General features: G+C 31.6%; 1 protein-coding gene across 1 annotated transcript; it reads right to left on the bottom strand.

Moving 5' to 3' along the window:
- Window positions 1–1,167: 1,167 nt before the first annotated feature.
- Window positions 1,168–20,200, bottom strand: LOC114736646 (MADS-box protein AGL24-like). Its single transcript, XM_028924521.1, has 9 exons — window positions 20,022–20,200; window positions 19,377–19,452; window positions 18,734–18,792; window positions 9,978–10,181; window positions 7,949–8,030; window positions 7,063–7,121; window positions 6,861–6,960; window positions 2,241–2,282; window positions 1,168–1,248 (listed from the first exon to the last, which is right to left on the bottom strand). The coding sequence occupies exons 1-9, from the start codon at window positions 20,198–20,200 to the stop codon at window positions 1,168–1,170; spliced, it is 882 nt and encodes a 293-aa protein (XP_028780354.1).
- Window positions 20,201–20,237: the final 37 nt, after the last annotated feature.

Below are 20,237 nucleotides of genomic sequence, written 5' to 3'. Positions count from 1 at the left end.
TGATATAATGTGAAAATAATTGTTCTTCATATATGTTTTTACTTTTCAAGTGGGATTGAACACTTGTCTATTATATGGGGAGAATTACAATAAAGTCTTAAAAAAAATTACTAGTAAATCCTTAAAACTTGTCTTTGCAGCCTGCTTTGTTATTACTGGGACTTTTTAATAATTATATTCCTTATTTAAAACCTCATAACAATTCCCCGTATTATATATTGCCAAGAGCAGTAAAATTATACAGTAATAATGAACATTAGTTGATCGGATGGATTACTACTATTTTTATTTTCTTCATGAATAATAATAAAAAAAACTTCACTTCACTGCAGCCCAGGAACAGCTAAGTTGAAACAACTACACACAGCTATACACTTGCATTATTGTACAACCACTATTCATAAATTTAAAATCTAGCACTGTGCTTTTCAGTCAAGAACGGTTTTCACAAAACTTCAAAAAAAAAAAAAGATCTACTGCGCTTCTTCCTTCAGAAGCTTTAATTTCATTCAGGGAAAGAGTAACCTGCGATTCAGTAAATAAAATAACGATTAATGAAACTTGATAACCTTAATTGCCTAGAGTTTTAGACTAATTAAACTCACCCACATGGATTGCAAATCATTCATGTAAGCCACAGGGACTTACCATTAAAAACTTCATCGTCATGGACAACTACATTAATGGGGTCAACAATATCATATCAAATGTACACAGACACGCAAGTGTAGGAAGTTGCAGTACTAACAAGTTGTAAAAAGTGAAGCTTATTTAGAGCACTAGGCCCATTCAAAGCAAAATCTAATAAATCTCATCTTAAATATAAGTGCCAGATAATTAATTTACAGTTATTGAGAATGATTAATGGGGTTTGTTATCTGTAATAAATGTGGTAGTTTACCTAAAACACCACATTCATTCATTTGAATTGAAAATTACCTTCATGGATTTTTATTTTTTTTAAAAGCCCTTTAGTATTGTAACCAACATGATTGTTTGAAAAAGTATTATAAATTTGTAAATAAAATGGATTTAGGACTTACAGTTGAAACCTAAACAATGCTCCTAAACAATGCTCTTAACTAACTTCCATATTTAGGACCAAATACTTTTGAGGGAGCAAAATAACTAACCTACAGTAACCGGAGATAAAACACAGCTCTCTCATCAGTGGCGTTTATAGCAACTTGCCTTGTTGCGGGAGACTGTGTCTGATGGCTGATATTGTTCATCCTCAAGCCATTGGGCCTATCAACACATTATTTCATTTCCCAGTTCGATAAAATTCCCAGATAAGTACTGACAAAAGCAAAGACCATGGGAATCTGAAACCTGTTAATTACCTGGTTTTCTTCCGTGGATTTGATTAACTGGATTGGCATTAAGTTTAAAAACATGGTAAATGGGACGTTGTATTATCACTATGAAGACACATTAATGAGAAATTAATTGACAAGAGAATTAGTGACAAGAATCTGACAACCTTCGTTAGCCTCTGGTTTTCTTCCTTGAGTTCGTCTTCCTTTATTGACATCAAAATTAAACGCATCATTAAAACAAACAAGAGACACGAATGAAGACTCACAACGTACTACAAATGTTAACAAATATTTTATTAATGTCACATGTTACTATAACTAAAATATGGGATGGAGGAAGTGCCTTAGACACTACTGCATAGCATATTATATTACCACAAGACATGAAATACTGGAATTATAAACTCAAGTTTATGGTTAAACTTAATCAGATGTGCTAAGTTCATTTTTGTGTGCATTTAAGTTGTTGACATTGGTAAGTATAGACTTTTTGATAAAGTTATGTGTTTAAAATTTAATAAAAAACATGTGCTTTAGTTCTATGAGTTTATGTAAGTTGAATTTACGTGTCTTTAATTTGAGGCATGTCGTTTGTGGTTTTTTGTAATCTCTATTAAATATGGGCTTATTTGAAGGGTTATGGAAATTACTCTCTCCATTCCTTTTTAATGGTCACTTTTTAAGAAAATGCTTGTTTATATTTATCTGTCATTACAAAATTTGAAGATAAAAATAATTACCATTTTCTTCATTCTACCCTTGTCTTTACTAACTTCAGAATTCCAAAGGCAGCATTAATTACTAAAATAAAAGGTTAAGTTAGAAGGAATTAATTCTGATCAATACCTTCTCATTATAACAGAGAGGAAAAGACTGAATATAATGCATAGAATGCTTTTGATAAACAAATATAACGCTAACCTTTTTCTTTAGAATATTGATCTCCTGCTCAAATACTTTAACCTGAAACACATGGAATTAGTTTCTATCGGTTATAAATCTTGCAAGCTGCTTTTTACCCATGCCATGGAATCAAAAAACAGATAGAACTTACAAGCGCATCATAGCTGTTTACTATTGCTAAATAGTATAGAAACAAATGAAAAAAGAAGAGGCAACGTTATAGTGAACAGCAAACAGTATCAATAAATTCTAATTTATATAACAAGGTAAATAACATTGCATATTATCTCTCCAAAAAATGCTTTTTTGAATCAAACCCCATATGAAGCTCGGAAAAGCAAGAAGCCTCAGGTAAGCCACTTACAATTCTTAGTTGTCTAGCATATGTGTAGGTTAAATTTCATTCTTCAATTGATGAAAAATTGAAAAAAAGAACTAAAGTTTAAATTGGCTATAGTAGTCAGACCAAAGCATGTCATCTGTATAATCTTGTAAGTGTTAACGTAATAGTTGGCAGGAATATTCTATCCAATGAAGAGGCTAGTTGGGAATGGAATATTAACAAGGGAGGCATTCTTATTTGAATCCCTATAGACTAGAGTTTGACAATAGACAAGCAACACCACCCTGCATTGACAAGTCCATATTCTTTCTCATTCACCTCACCTAGTGAAAGAAGTACCAAAAGATCAACAAGTTCTTCAGCATCAAGATCCTCTAGTGAAATACCACCAAAAAATTCAAGCGCTTACTAAAAGTAAATTTATGCATTTTGTAGTTTTTCTGTGTATGTCTCGAACCCCCACACCCAACTTCTTTAGAAGCAATAGAAAAATTTGAGCGGCAAAGTGCTACGATAGAGGAGATTCAAGCCATTCCAAAAACTCGACATGCATGGGAGTTAGCTGTTCATGAAGGCAAAAAATGTCATAAGGTCCCCGGGGTAGAGCTGTTAGAGCCCAACCCATTTAAACCCTTTTAGATTGAGGACCAGCAGGCTTAAAAATTAGGTCCCAAAATGAGTAAATGGGTTAGACGTTGGGCCCATTTGGGTCAAATAATTAAAAGGCCATCCCTTAAATATATGTTTTTTAATTTTTAAACTACTAGAGACCAAGAGAGCTTCAGTCCCTCCATCCTCACACCAACTGCCCCCAGATCTCATTCTCAAGCTTCAATTCTTCACTCTTCCTTCAACTCTCAAAGTCTCACTTAGCTTGGTTGTTCTCCATCTAGATTTGATGCGGTGTAAATTGTTTGTGATTTTATCTTTCCCCATTTCCCCATTCCTCTGCTGACAACGCAGTGTCCTTGACTTCTTTCTCCTAAGCTCTCCTTCATTCCTCTTGTGCTCTACTCTATCATACTCCTCTTGTTCTTTCATTTAACATGGCTAATGTTCTATTAACATAGAGTAGTTATTATGAACTGGATCACAGCATGTTTGAATCAATTATTTGTGCTTAATGTTAATTTTGTTTGTTCAAACACGCATTTATTTGTTTAGTTGATGCTTGGCCAATATTAATTATGAATCAGGAGGATTAGGGTTTTCCTTGACAAAGGGAATCTTGATTATGGATATAGATTGGGAAAGTGGGATTAGATGTGTTCTAATTTGCCATTAGGATAAACATATACCTAACGGACCCTGTATAATCATTAAAGAGTAGCTTTGGATTTTATTGCCTCTTGAGTAATTATGCTGGGAATGGCATGTTTAACACTTTACGAGAGGAGTATACCTGAATCAAGAGACGTTAATAGCCACTAAAATTCATATTAACTAAAACGGATTACCATTATAGGGTATGTGGTTTTGGAACAAGAACATTACCATTATGGCTTATATATTTTTTATTTCAAAATGTTAAAAAATAGCTTTTTTTGGCCCGGACCTTACTAATGGAAGCATTTAAGAGTATAAAGCTCGATTTGTTTTCAAGGGATACTAACAACAAGGTATGAATTTTGAGAAGACTTCTCCAACTCCTCAATCTGAAATTGTGAGAGTTGTTTCATTTTTGGTTTCTTAGTTGCAGTTACCTGTTATCAATTTAATTCAAATTCTGCTTTTCAAATGATGAGTTAGAAGAAATTGTGACATCCGATAATTTAACAGGGACATACATGAAAATTTGTAGGGACCAACTTGTAGAGAATTATATAGTTTTGAGGTTTTATCCTAATTATGTATAGTGAAGGAGAAGTTGTGGCAGAAATATATAACTTCACAATTATGGTACAAAACAGTCCCCTCAACATTAGAATGTACAACAAGGGAAAGTATGAGATTTACAAGAGATTAAACCATATCTTTCTATAAAAGATGTATTTTGATATATTTACCCCTTCATAAAAAAAATTTTTAAAATATTAATCCTTTTATGGAGTAAATCCTACACATTATAAACCCCAATTTTCTTTTGCCGCTCGGCCAAAAAAAAGGCAACGATAGCTTTACTGAGGCAGGGAAGGAAAAAGCAAAATTAAAATTGAGAAAGTTATCTACATCACTAACCTAAACTTCCCTCCTCTAATTCTACAAGATCTAATCCCTCCATATATGGAAAATTCAAAATTTAAGGCAACTTGTTGAGATAGGGAGTTATGATTAGGATAAAAGATATCAAATAGACAAGAGGCGAGTCTCCCATCAATTTTAATGTAAGTTCCTTCTTCTAAAATTAAAGATTTCAAGACTTTGGATTTTGCATCAATAACTTCAAGAATTTCTTTCTTGAGAAGCCCTGGTGTACTAAGATGTTAGGCAGGACAAAAGACATGAAACTAGACAGGTTTTTGAGTAGGCTTGTGAGATTATTGATACAATCTTTATTTGGAGCGCTTGTTGTTGTAAAACAAATAGTACGGAAACCTCTTACGAGTAAAAGCCCAAAAGGAGAGCTAAATCTCATAAGACAGTATATTAGAAAAAAGAGCTCATTAAACTTGTAAATCACGCTACACTTGTGAGGCTTCCCAATACCCTTGATATTGTCAATTCTGCACAAGATAGCAATACTGCTCTTCTTATATGTCTGTCTTGCTTGAGGCCTAGTTTATTTTATGCAGTTTTATGTCATAAGTAGATCTGTACTCAAAGTTAGAGCCTTGAATAGTTAAATATTGCCTCTTTGGCAGAGAATTATACCCTTGTGGCAAAGAAACTCGAAGGCAGAGCCTGTATAGTAAGAAAGCCTTGTGGCTAAGAGATGTCTTTTTGGCATAATAAGCAGGCTAGGTAAGGGGGAGAGTGCAGTGGTTCTTTAATAATGAATTCTAGGTGTTTATGATATCATCTAATTAATATGTATGTCATCTTTTATATGGTGATTCATTTGATGTTATTATATATGTGTATTCCCTTCCTATTGGGATTTTCCCCAAAATATCATCCCCTCTTGTCAACCCATGCTTGGTGAAGTTAGCGGAACATACAATGACAGGCAAGTTGTCAATTCAATTATGATTCAGTTACATTTGGAATAATTAAGGGATGAAAAGCATCCCATAATTGCGTCAGATTTATCAGGTTTCTCTTATTGGAGTTATAACGGTCAACCTAAGTTATATTTGGCATATTCGGTAACTTATAGTTATAAATATATAAAATGATTTATGAACAGAGATTTGACAGGACTATGAATGATTTTCCTATAGGATATGAGGATTACGAGACTCTTTATTATCAATTATAAAAGGAATGCAGATAAGGTTAGTTAGTGCCTTAAATCGGTCATTGTGAGCACTCGTTAATTTGCATCTTGCACAGTTGAAGGGTCAAATGAGCATCAAACAAGAAAAATCATTTCGTATAACTAAAGGGCATGTAGTGCATTAAAACTAGAATTTATTTAGGTTACTTCGATCCCTGTAGCATGAGGCAAAGTTGAAACACAATACAAGAGAAAATGTTTAAATTATGCATTTTATTATGAGGATATAGTTGATTTGTAATCTGTGATTTAAAATTATCTTCACAAAAGGGGAAAGAATTTTAGAACATTGCTAACATTCTTCGCTGGAACCATGGATTGCGATAGCCTTATGGTAGCCCCCTTTAAAAAAAAAAAAAAAGTAGCCTTATGGTAGCCAAAATACAAAGAACAAAAAGGTAGCTTTATAAAGAGACTTTAGTTGACCTTTCTAATGATAAAAGAATAGGGAGATCTTAACCTTATCTAATTTTTATGTCATTCACTTCCTACTTTTTATGCTGCAATGAATATTTGAAATACAATATATAGTTTTGTCATTATAAAAGGGATAAATCGAATATTATGAGCTAAACAAGATGAATAACAGTCAAATAGCCTCTGCATATTAGACAGTTATTTCAAAGGGAAAACGACCAAAAAAAAATACATGTTGAATTTCAAAAAGACAAATAAGCCATGGTGACTATTCTTGTAATGGTTTAGACTACTCTTGTAATGATTTTAATAAGCCAAAATCAGTCAAAATCACTTATCTATCATTTTGAAATTCAACAGATATTTTTTTTGTTAATTTTTCCTTTTTCTCAAATAAGCCATTGTTTAATCGACAGTTGATTTGATAAATGTAATTTACGGGATAAAACAATCATAAAATATTTCAATTTTTGTAATACTGTCATGAAAGGAAAAGGCAAACCTTTGCTTTTGAAATGCGATGCAAGCTTGTGCTAAGTAAATCTTCTAGCTTCCTCAGATCTTTTACAGACAGCCCTTGCAGATCTTCTCCGTTGAGCTGTCTATTATTAGAGTAGAGCAACATATTTGAAGCTATAATAAACACATTGTAGATCCCCCATTATAAAATCTTTAGCAACATTTAATAATGGTAATAGTAATACCTTATTTCAAGAGTCTTCTCTTTTACTTCCTTGTTTAGCTTAAAATATTCACCTTCAACCTGTCCAATTACCATATGCTTTCCACATTCAATAACAAAAATTTTAATATACTCCAAGCATTTTCATATTAGGTATGTATATAGTCCATCATATCCTTGAATTAAAAAAGAAGTTACTGTTGAATAATTATAGCAGTAATATAATATACTCCCTCCGCTTTTAAATATTAGTTAAGAGGTTTCTTTTGGTTCTAATTGAAGTAGACCTCAGTTCACTTTGTATTCCAAATTTATAATTTTTCTTGAAATTATCTCTATTTTTTATAGGCATTAATATCCCCCTATTAGAGGCAATCCTAATTGCACAAATAAAAGGAGCTTTCATCAATGAGTGTAGTTTCCAATGCCAGTGACTAGAGGGGATATTTCAGGATAACCAACACACATTTTTTAACAAATAACTAATTTAATTTTCTTAATATATATAAATTAGTTATTTAACTCATATATTTAGGTTGAGAGAAGCGTATTGCACTCCCTCATATTCATATTATAAGACGTTTCTAACTAATTTGCGAGTACTAATAAAAATAGTTAAAAGCATTAAATTTGTCATAAAATTTAAGTGATTTCTAATATTATCCTTATTAATCACACTAAATTTCAATATCATATTAATTTTTATTCTCTCTCACTATCCTTGTTAAATATGGGCATATATGAGAATAATATTTAATGCTCATTGAAACGATCAAAATGTCTTATAACCAAAAATATTTTTGTAAGATTTTTTATATACAGACACACAGACAGAGAGATGGGAAAAAGAAAGATGAATCAAAACAGCGATAGATGAAGGGGTAGAGAGCAGAAGAAAAATTATATACCTGTAGCTCTTGAGGTGGCTGGTATGACTTCACAAGGTTCACATCTGAGTATAGGTTTCTCCTTTCAATTACTTGCCTCGTGCTTAAAACAACAAAATATTGCAAATTAAAATGGAAGTCATACTTTAAAACTACTTCTAACTGAATTATATAGCATAAATTATCATTTGATGAATTAAAATTATTTATCGAATTTAAATTTTAATCGAAGTCATACTTTTGCTGGGGGGAGGGGCACAATGAAAGTCATAGTTAAAATAAGTGAATTTAAATACAGCATTAAATTTGTTTATATATTCAATCAGTCATGTATATATATACCAATGAATTTATTCTTAGTGGCTTCTATGGCAAAACATTACAGATGCGTGTTTTATTTAGAGATATATATATATGTGACAATAATGTGTAATATAATAGCATCTGTTTAATTAACCGAATCTTGACTCCAGATAGACTCATTCAAAATTATAACATTTAAATATTGCCATTAATGGATATCAAAATCTGAAGACAACAAGGAAAACCTCAAGAGCAATCTGTTATAAGTTGATAGCCTTACAAAATTTTTAGTATCTTCAAAGCAAAAGTGACCTGACTGTTCCAGTAGCATGTTCTCATAATCCTCTTTAAACTGTTTTAATCCACCTAATTAATCAATAAAAAACACAAAAAAAATTATGAACTAAAATTTAATTTGGGATGTTCTCTATTGACCTAAAAAAGAAAACATCCCTACCTCTTTAAAATATGCCGTATTTGTACTTCTCTAGACCATTTAAATTAAACTAGAAGATTTAAATCATCTTTTGATATTTTTTATTTTGAAAGAAACATGGTAAAAAAATATATACAATTTTCCAACACCATTGAAAGTGATTTTGAATAAAAATAGAATTAAAATGTTGAGATAAAAACTATCTCACGTACAGACTATATCTCCGTAGAGATGAAGAGAGGACATGCTGTACTGCTTGAACAGCGTATTGTGGGCCTTTTTTTTTAAGAAATCAAAGACGAATACATTATTCTTGACTTGTGAATAGTGTAGTTTCTTGTAGATTTTATATAATTGATATAACTATATTGATTGTTATGGCAAGGATCATATTTTTTTTACAGAAGGAAAATAGCATCTTGACATTAACAAAAGCCTCCGGAACTGAAGCAGCTTCATGAAATCTAATATTCCTCCATACATGTGTCGTTTTCGTTATTTTCAAACCACTATTTTGTACTATTTTAAGTTTTAAACGTTGATTATTGTACATATTATTCACATCAACGTTGAACAAATTCCTTGGTCTCTCTTCCAAGACTATCAAGATTTCAGTGTTCAAACTATTTTAGCAGCAACCTCAAGACATTGTAGTAAAAAGTTAAAGGTATAAGCAAAACACAGTTATGATGAGATTACTCATTATTTCCAATTATACCCACATGATTAATTCTCAGATACACACATAAAAGCACACAAAAGGACTCTATCACAACTTTTTGGTCAGCACATCGTGTTCAAGCTTTCCTCTTACAGCAAGAGAAGTACTTTGTGGAAGCAACTTGAATCTAAATGATTTCAATTAGAGAGAGAGAGAGAGAGAGAGAAGGTACCTTGTACTGGCATAACAGAAGGTAATTTTCACCAAAACATGAACATGGTAAGTGATGATCAAACAGATGAGATACATAAATGCTGACACTTCAAAAAGAATAGACAAATGAATTATGGGGTCAAACTTGGTATGCTAATAATCTAGATTCTAGGTTGAGTTATTGTGCTTTTTAGAGCCATTTCATGTGAAATCCAACTCTATCAAAACTGAAGGAGATTATATAGACAAATTTAGAAGAGAGCACAAATGGGACGAATAAAAGCATAGGCTATCACAGCTTCTTTATCAGCAAATAAAGATCAGGATTCCTTTTCCTCTAAACAAAAACGAAAATCCCAGACGTGATTAAAATTCAGATTATTCTGATTCCTAGTGATAGAACACACATATACATTATATAGAGAGAGAAAAGATACCTTGTACTGGCATAATCAAAGAGTTTGCCCGAAGCTGAAAATACTAAGAGAGCAATCTCAGCATCACAGAGAGTTGACAGCTCCATAGCCTTCTTGAATAGACCTTTCCTTCTCTTTGAGAAAGCCACCAGCCTCGCAGCTACGTTCTCGATCTTCTTTATTGCTATCTTCCTTCTCGTCATTTCAACCAATCTCTCCTTCAAACTAAAGCCAAGTTAAATCAAAGAGAAAGAATTAGGGAAATCTAAAGATTTAATCCAGTCTCATACAAAAATTAATTACGCAGAAGAATATTATCTGCGTGTTAAACGAAAAAGACAAGCATAAAATGAAGAGAACTTGGATTGGGCGTAGGTGGAACAACAAGATAAAAAGAGTTTGAGGCTTGGATAGGATAGATTAGGAAGGATAAGTGCAGATCTAAGTAAGAAATACAGAGAGAAGGGGAGGTTTCTTCTTGAGAAGGAGAGCGAAGTGTTGTTACCTGCAAGAATATTCTGAAATGTGATGACTGAAGAAAGGATGAAAGATAGAGTCCTGGTGAGCAGGAAATTATTCAGGAGGAGACAGGCTTCCCTAAATTTTTTTTTAAAGAAAAAGGAAAATAAAAGAAACTCGCGCGGTGGGTAAATTGATTGCATTAATTGCAGCTTTATGTATGGGCATATCATGTATTGGCCCTTTAATGCCACGAGTTTGGGATCGCTAATTCACTATTTAAAAAAAAAAAAAAAAAAAGGCTGCCGCTCTACTCCTTGTAAAGAAATTTTTTTGTCAAAAACATAAGTAATTTGTAGGGTATTTAACGATTATTTTCTAATTTTGTGAGCTCTTATTAAATTTTTATTGAAAAAAGAGAAAGAGAAAAGAGAGATAACCGGTAAGAATGATTTGTAGATAAAGAGAAATAGAAAATTTTAATGAGGGTGTGTTTGAAAAATTTTATCCATGCATACAGTTTTTGGTATGTGAGAATAAGTTTTAAGTGACTTATAATAAAAACTCGAGTAGTATTATATTTTATAAGACAAAATTTTCTTCACATATTTATTTTATATAATATAAAATTACTAAAAATAAATTGTGGTAAATTATATCTAGTATTCTAAAGTATTTTTTGTGGTATTTAGTATCAAAAAAAAAATTTATATACATTTAGCATTTTAAAATATTTTTTCAGTAGTACCTAATGTTCTAAAATAAATTTTAGTACAATTTTGTCCCTAAAGCATTTTTCTAATAGCAACAAGTACTTTCTACACTTATAATACTGAATGTTACTAAAAAAATATATTAATTATGGTGATAGATACATCAAAAATTATTTTACGATACTATATGTTATTGCAAAATTGTTTTGGATTGTTGGAGGAGGGAGCAAGGGAGGAGGTATTTGGTTATTCTTTGAGCACATTGTTGATCCCTCCTGTGCTATGGGATGCATTTTGAAAAATAAAAGTTTAAATTATAAGCTGCCTAGTAATTGCATCGATTCGATAAACGGCTCATTGGAATAGGTAAACAATACACCCCCTAGAAACGTATAAGTTTTCTTCTCGTACGGCTTGAGAAAATTCAAAATTCTGTCTATATATAGAATTATGATGTCAAATAGATTCATAAAAATCATCAAATCCATTAGACTATGATTTAAATTAAATATTTTTCTTATTCTTTCCCGAAAAAAGAAAATCACTCGTATTCGTAACCTCATAACTCAAGTTGGATAACTCTCAAATAACTCAAAGGAACGCAAAACCTTTAATTAGGCATTTTATTTCATTTATTGAGAGGTCTCTACCCCCTTTCTTGTCTGTCTATTAAATTATAAGCTGCCTAGTAATTGTTGGAATATTTTTAAAATGAAGAGATGTGTTTTTGAAAAGTCATGCCCGGATGTAAATTTATTAAATTAATAAATTTATATAAGGGGCTATGTCTTCATATAAATTAATAAATTTATTTGAAGAGTTGTATTCTCACATAAATTAATATATTTATCTGAAAAGTTGTGTCTTCATATAAATTAATATATTTATATGAAAGGTTATGTAGGAAGTTACAATACTAAAAGACCCTACATATTAAATACATTTTATTTATTTAAATTATGTTAGCTCATGAACCAACATATGAGACTTTTTATTTAATAAAGTATTATTCCAAAAGGCATCTCTTCAAGGCATCATTCCATGGTTTGTATAAACCCGTCACCATCACTTCATTTGGACACAACATAATTCAAACACAAAAATCAAACTCATTGCCTTTGTCTTTGAGTGCACATACAGGTAGAGTCAAATGATCACCTTGTAAAGGCCATTGTTGTCTTTGTTTGAATCTTGGAAGTGCAATCTATATTCAAGGGTCTTTATTGTATCCTGAAAGAAATTCTCTAGTCAACCCAACTTACACCCTATAAGATAAGAATAGGTAGAGGCAAATTAAGCCTAGAGGAAAGTGCTGCCCATACCTTGAAGACATCATACACTACTTTCTTTTCATCTCTTCTTCTTGTACTCTTCAAAAAAACCATCCCTACCACCAGTAATGATATCAGATGATTTTTTATTTTATTTTTATAATTTTAATAGCGACCTCATTTCTCTTTAATTTAATTGAAATGTTACAATATTTTCAAATAAATAAAAAAATTTAACAACGTTTTTAAATTTGGGTAAGAAAGTGGATAAATGACGAGACAGGAACACGTCGTCATTTGAGGGGAAAAAAAACTAATTGTAATTCTTTCTAATTGATAACTATGTCAGATCATATTGACAATTAATATTAAATAAAGTAAGTATTAAAGTATGTATAAAACTATTAAAGTTATTAACAATTTTTTGATAAGATATCGAAATATTATTTTCTAAAAATCCTTCTGACAATTCATATATTGTTGTCCAATGTTGATGACTGAATATATTAAATTTTATTATGTTTGATGTACAGATATTTTCTTATTGGAAGCAATTCTATTTGAGGTATTAGCAGACACTAAACGTTAGAAGACAGTGCTTTATATGATTATTTTTAATAGGAGAATACTGATGCCTAGAGGAAAAAAAATACCTTGATTCAAAAAGAACATAACTTTTAAAAAAATTATCTAATATCTAGTTTTGAATGAATTCAATAATGTGTGTTAGTTTTAAGAGATAGGATGAACAAAAAAATTTACCTATTATACTATCGAAAAGAAACACTAGGCACCATAATAAAATTTCGGGGGTAAAAATACTCATTAATTTTTCAAAATGGGGCAAAAATGCTATTTTTGTTGACTATCCTTAACGTCCGTCACTTTTTCTTTTGTGAATCCCACTAAACATACACGTGTCTCTTTCTCACTACTCACTTTGTCGTCTACTCACACATTGTCACACACCCTCACTTTTTCTTTTCATTTCTCTGTCTCTCTCCTCCCCTTTCTTCTTCGCGTTTTCTTTTCTTCAAAGTTGGACACACACAGTCAGCGGAATCTAGAAGCCATGAACACTGGCATTGCTAACTTCCAATCCATTCTCGACAAACCCCTTAGTTAGCTCACCAGTGAAGATTGTCGCAAGTTTTGTCTTTCTTTGCCTCTCTTATATTTTTTATTCTCTCTCTTACATTTTTTATTTCACTACAAAAAAAAAGCTCATTACTAACAAAAAATTATACTATCGCTAATTTCTGACGGATTACCGATAGAGATTTCGTCGCTAAATTTAGCGACAAATTCGTGACAAAATTTTGTCCGTTGCTAATCCGTCAAAAAATCTGTCAGTAAATATTTAGCGATGTAATTTTTTATCAAAAATTTTCGTCGCTAATTCCATCGCTAATCCGTTACTAATTTTAAATTTCATTATTTTAGATTATAACCTTACAACAATTCATATAATAACGTAATTAAGAAATGATTTAAATATATTTTTAATTGTAAAATAAATTGATGTATTTGTAGAGTTGGTGTTAATGAAGGTATCATCATCATTCATGTCATCATTAGGTACATATTGAGAATAGGAAGACAATTTCTTAGAAAACTTGTTTATATTTCATTAAAATCAATTCCTCTTGATTATTAATAATAAGAATATTAATAACTTTTTTATACAAACTGATATAAGAAAGAAATAATTTTATCATATGTACAATATATTGAAAAATATAATATATAATAGAAATTCAAAACCAAAAATGAATTTATATGAATACAAGCTAATACTAAAGTGAATTTTGAATTTCAATCATTAAACAATAAAATTTAATCGTGATATAATTAACACCGGTAATATAGATTGATTTGGGTCTTCTATGCAAAAACAAATGATATATATAAAGAATTTTAAGAAAATAAATTACATAGGATATATACATATGCAAGTAGGAGAATATTGTTTATCATAATCTATTCAAATCATTTAATTTTTTTAATAGAATACTTTATTAGATTTTATTATAGTAGTTATTTTTTGAATAACTAGATTTTTTTTTGCTGACTATAAATGGTTTTCATCAAATATATAAAACATATATAGATAATATAATATAATGTAATATAATATATATATATATAATTAAATTGGATATCTTATCAATGTTAATAAAAAATAAATTTTAAAAAATATTTATGAAAAAATTATTTATGATTTAAAATTCAAAATTAGTTTCACTGGAAATTAAAATTATATTAAAAATATAAAAAACTATTATAAATAGTAAAAAAATATTTAAAAATTATTCTGTCATTAAAATAGGTATGATTAAAATTATCATATAGTTTATTTTTAGTTTTTATGAATATATGTATGTATATAATATTATTTGTGTAAAAGAATATTATATATATTTAATTTTGCATAGCAAGTCAACAGATTCATTGTAGCTCAATTGGTAAAGCCGCATGTGCCCATAGACGAGGTGTCAGGTTTGAGCCATGGAGAAGTCACTTTGAGAAGGAATTATGTGGTTGTGACACGTGGCAGGCAGAGGTGAGATGGCAGTGACACGTGGCGATCATTGTTGAGGTGGCAAGGACACATGTGGAGGTAGTCGATGGTCGTCATCTGTGATGACATGGTGACTGGTAGAGGAGCCACGTGGCATTTTAATTTTTTTTTTTCAAAAATTGGGTTAGTAAGGAATTAGCAACAAAAATTCCGTTGCTAATTAGCAACGAATTTGCAACAGAAATTTCTATCAATAATTAGCAATGGATTAGTGATAGAAAATTTTTATTGGTAATTAGCAACAGAAAATTCTGTTGCTAATCCGTGGCTAATTACTCACGAAATTTCAATTTCGTCGCTAATCTAATTAGTAACAAAGGAATTAGCGATGGAACAAATTCTGTCACCAATTCAATTCTGTCGCTAATCCGTCACTAAATTCTCTTGCCAATTTTTGCTACTTGAAAATAGAGGTCCTCCTCCATTAGCCTTTTCTTTGAGAGAAAAAAATAAAAATTTTAACTATTGGGTTGAGCAAATATTATAATAATGCATTGTGGAATAAAGTATGTAGAGGGTACTTGCTCAATTATAAGAGACAAAAGGCGATGGATTTGGTGAGACTTTTGGTAAAAAAAAAAAAAAAGAACAAGAAAGAACAAAGCTAACAACGACGGTAACCATTTTTTATCAATGAAAAATTCACACCAAATCGAAGAAAGCTCATGAATGTTGAGAGAAAGCTTTTCTGGCAGATTGTCTTTTTGTTTAGCCATAGTCGACTACAGTGGCTGTCCTAGTAGTGGTGCTGAGGGAAGCAGATGGAGTAACCTTGAGGGGATTAGGGGTGGAAGAGGATTAGAGGAAGATGAGGAAGAATTTATGTTTGATCTAGATCGTATATAATTTTTTGGGTTTTCTTTGTTTGAGTTATGTTTCTGATGGGAGGAGGAGGACAAAATGGAAGGAGTTGATAACTGAAACATCCCACCTCTAACCCCTTAGAGTACGTATTTGGAAGTGTTATGGTTCAAGCGATTCACGGACATGCCCATATATTGAAAATTTGCTATTGGTTCTCGGGTTACTGTGCACTAGTTAAATTTTAGATTTTTGGTCCAACTTGAAAAATTCATATCTCCTTGTGTACACATCTAATTGAGGTGGTTTATCTATCATTTTAAAGCTTGGGATGTGTACTATATGATTATCAAATTTCATGGTCAGGTTCCACTAATTGTTAGGTCAAACTGGAGCTACAAACTCATTGCCCCAAGACCTATTTTTATCTTTCATTAACTTCTTACTTTTAATTCTCCCTTCATTCAAACATGTAACAACTAGCCTTATGGATTCCCATTCATTCATATACTTTGAGTTGCATGCCATTAACATTATACATCAAACATTACATCACATTCCATACTTGACATATCCACAATTAATTACATTACTAACGACATCAATCATTACATTGAAATGCATGTAAATTCTCCACTTCCTTTGTTTCCATCTTCTTGCCCTTCTTCATGCATGCCTTCTCCTTATCATTTGACCTACCATGGTTGGTTAAGAGAGGGTGAGATTCGGGAGAATTTTAATAGCAAACAATAACTACTCAAACATACATGGTAAGCTTGGCATTCATAACATGCTTGCAATTTAACATTTTTATAACATAGTGACATGTTTGGAAATCATCACACATTAACCATAAAACACATAGGCCTATGACACATTTCAACCATATTCACAATTACAATGCATGAGTTCATAAAACCATATAAACACAAAACATGTTACATATGTAAGCAAATACCAAGCACATAAGAGTCAAGTTTGCTACCTTGTGTCCTTAAGCTTTCTTCTTACTCCCTTTTGCTTTTAACCATTAAGGTTGCTTGTTTAACCACATCCAAACCTTCTCTTGGATTCATCAAGGTTCTAATCACAGCCACAAGGGTCACATTACTTATTAGAACCACAAATTACAGAATATGGAAGACTTATGTCCCTAAACTTCATCCCATTTTTCTTAATTTATAATTTAGTGTTCTAGCTTTGTAAAAATTGTTCCCTTAGGTTAATCCTACACAATTTTGCCCAATGAATGCAAATATGAGCTTAGATTCATCAAAATCCCTGCACAATTTTTCATTTTAAACATATTACAAGCATCAAAATCATCAAAATCACATCCTAAGCACATGAACCTGTTCTAGCCAAAACGTTTTCTCAAGTTACACAATCATGAAATCTAACCAATTTCAGCATAAAACTACTTGATTCGTGTTTTTTTCAAGACTTTAAACATTATTCTAACATCAATTTCATCTTCCCCTATCCTTAATAATTTCGTGCAGCATACTCTCTTAGGATTTCAAGCTCCCGAAAACGATTAAAATCCATAACCAAACTCAACAACAATAAGGGTAGTGAAAACTACATCAAAAACCATGAACATACCTTGTTTTAGAGCTTGATCTTGCATATGACCACTTGACCTTTCTTTCTCCCTCTTCTTTCTCTCTCTAGAAATCATTTTGCCACAGCTTTCCCAAGGTTTCCATGAGGTTGGACAAAAATGAGGGGTGCGGAGGGAGTATTTATAGAAAACAAGACTAAATTTAGACCATTGATCTTAAGAACGTGTGGCTTGATCTGGACCGTCCATTTTCTCTTTTAATCTTATGGTGACAAGTGTCTTATGACATCATGTTTACTTCATCATGATGACATCATGCTTACATCATCAATCGACATGCTTTTAATCTGACAGTACACGTGTCTTGCATCCGACTGTATACATGTCTTACATCCAGCTGTACACGTAATACCTTCTTTTCCCATGTAACCGTACACTTGTCTCTTCCATTTTCCTTCATCATTAAGGAATTAAAATAGAGAGGAAATTAATATAAAATTTGTGCAAAATATCACCCTTAGGCTTTCCTCCACCTATCTTGCCATTCTACACCATATAGGGTACTTTTTCGGGTCTTGACTTTTCCGGGACCATTGGGACATGTTATGGTACCATTTTCTCACCTCAAATAAATCCACATGGCATTATATAACATGCTCAAAGAGAGATTGATGCTCTTCCCTTGTTCTTCCATTAAAATAATTAAAATAATTAATAATTAATAATATTTATTTCAAAGTGATCTTGACCGAATTCTTTCTACCGGTCCACAACTCCGAGAATCTATCTCTAGGTACCAATACTATTTATTCATAACAGGGAATTCCTCTAATTTTTCTTAAGTCAAAAGTCAATCTCTAAGCATTTGACTTTGACTTTCCATAGATAGTATGTAAATAGGTTTTAAATTCCATTAAAGCCACCCTCTTCACTTTCTAGGGACGAAATTATTTTTAAAACCTGTGACAATTCCTCAAGTATTTTCTCCCATTTTCTTCAATTATCTAAGGTCTCCCTATGCCTTAAATAATTCATTTTCAATAATATCCAAAATCAGTCAAAACCCTGGGAATCCCACAAATTCCTTCCAATAGCATTTTCATCATTTTTAGCCTCATACAGACTTCTAAACCTTATTCCCATTTTTTTGGATTTTTTTTTGAAGTGTTTAGGCCTTAACCTACCATTTCCTATTTTTTGAGATTTTTTTGAGATTTTGGGCATAATTTCTATTTTTACCCTTACCAGCCTAAAACTTTACAAAACTATAATTTTGCTCCTGGTTTGGTTTAACCTCAAGATTCACCTCATTTAGTGCAAGTCATGTGTCTCATTAATATAATCTTCTCAATATTTATTCATGTTAGGTATAAATTAAAGTTGCGTACCTCAATCCACGAGTCCTTTCTGCTACCACCTTGTGCAGCTTAGTCTCATCACCTCCAAGCTTGTACATATTTCAAAAAAAAACAAAAAAGGATTAAGCTTCCATGATTTTCCATTCCTTCATATGTTATCATAAATTGATTTCAATATTATGTCATCCCTCGAAGTAATTCTCCCATCTTTTCAGTTCTCTCGTAGAGTTAATTCAAGACCTAGGGTTTTTTTGTAGGGCAATGCAGCCTGATCACTTACTGTTAATGCATATTATAGAGTATGCATAAGATTGGCCCCATTTCAAAGGAAGTTGTGAAGTATGAACAATACAAAGAGTCGAAAGGGATAGCTCAATTTCTTCAATGAGTTATAATCTTCCTAAGAAGCGGATCCCTTTTCCCATCTGATTCATTTGGTAAGTGCTTCCTTAGATATTCAGCTGTCGAATTCCATAATGAATTAAACAAGAAACCATTTGTGCGCCCACGCGTGTGTGAGTCACAATTTGAGAGTAATTAACCAGAAAAGAAGTTAAGTATCTTAACCAAAAAAGAAAAGAAAAGGAATCAAGTTAATTAAAACGAGCTATGTGCACTGACACAAAACTTGAGATATGTCATGCTATGTGATTGGTATTAATATATTGATTACCTGCAGATCAGTAGATGATTGGCCTAGTCTTTGAACGACAGAATGTTGATCGTACCTTTCAATTACCCGCCGCATACTGAAACAACAGAAATAGTAACTCAGTGACTTTTTATTTCCCTTCAAGATCAATCAGTGGAAAAGATCAATCAATCAAGCACAATTTTATGTCAAATTATATGGAGTAACAAAATTCTTTCAGAATCCCAATGGGAAAACTCAAAACCTTCAACTGTGGATATTAATCATGATTCCATTACTTTAAGCCTATGAAGTTACTTTCTTATTGGTTGACCTTTTAAGTTATTAATTACTAACAGAAACAGAAGTACTGAAATATACACATATAATAATCTTTAAGGTTACAAATACAACAAGAATTATATAGATTCCAACTAGTGTTTATGAACTGCCAAGCTAGCTAGCTAGTTTAATAGACTATAGAGAATGAGGTAATATGAGTAAAAATATATATAGTTAATGATAATGAGCTGGGCACTTGTACAGTTTCATATTTCATTCTTGAATCCACCACTGTGATATCATGTAAATCTCTCTCTCTCTCTCTCTCACCTATAGAAATACCTGTTTATATATGTATGTATATACGTATGAGAAATTGAGACTGATAATATGATATATAAGAACCTCGAGCTAGCATAATCAAAGAGCTTGCCATTAGAAGAGAAGACTGAGAGGGCAATCTCAGCATCACAAAGAGTCGAGAGCTCCTGTGCCTTCTTGAAGAGACCTTTCCTTCTCTTTGAGAAAGTCACTTGTCTTGCTGTTTTACTGTTAATTTTCTTTGTCTGTATCTTCCTTCTCATCATTTCCCTTCTTCTTCTCAGAATCATCAGTAACGCG

Source organism: Neltuma alba, unplaced genomic scaffold (assembly GCF_004799145.2).
Source record: "Neltuma alba isolate B1F8T4 unplaced genomic scaffold, ASM479914v2 tig00013353_pilon, whole genome shotgun sequence".
Taxonomy (NCBI): Eukaryota; Viridiplantae; Streptophyta; class Magnoliopsida; order Fabales; family Fabaceae; genus Neltuma; species Neltuma alba.
Note: the sequence above shows the minus strand (reverse complement) of the source record. Positions and strands in the feature narration are given on the sequence as shown.

Bases quoted from the DNA above. Each gene is read 5' to 3' on its own strand.
- LOC114736646 (XM_028924521.1), bottom strand. From the start codon at position 20,200: ATGAGAAGGAAGATACAGACAAAGAAAATTAACAGTAAAACAGCAAGA. The intron at 8,031-9,977 runs GTATCTTTTCTC...TGTTGTTTTAAG, and splicing joins TTTGATTATGCCAGTACAAG to CACGAGGCAAGTAATTGAAA. The intron at 7,122-7,948 runs GTATATAATTTT...GTAATTGGACAG, and splicing joins AGCCACCTCAAGAGCTACAG to GTTGAAGGTGAATATTTTAA.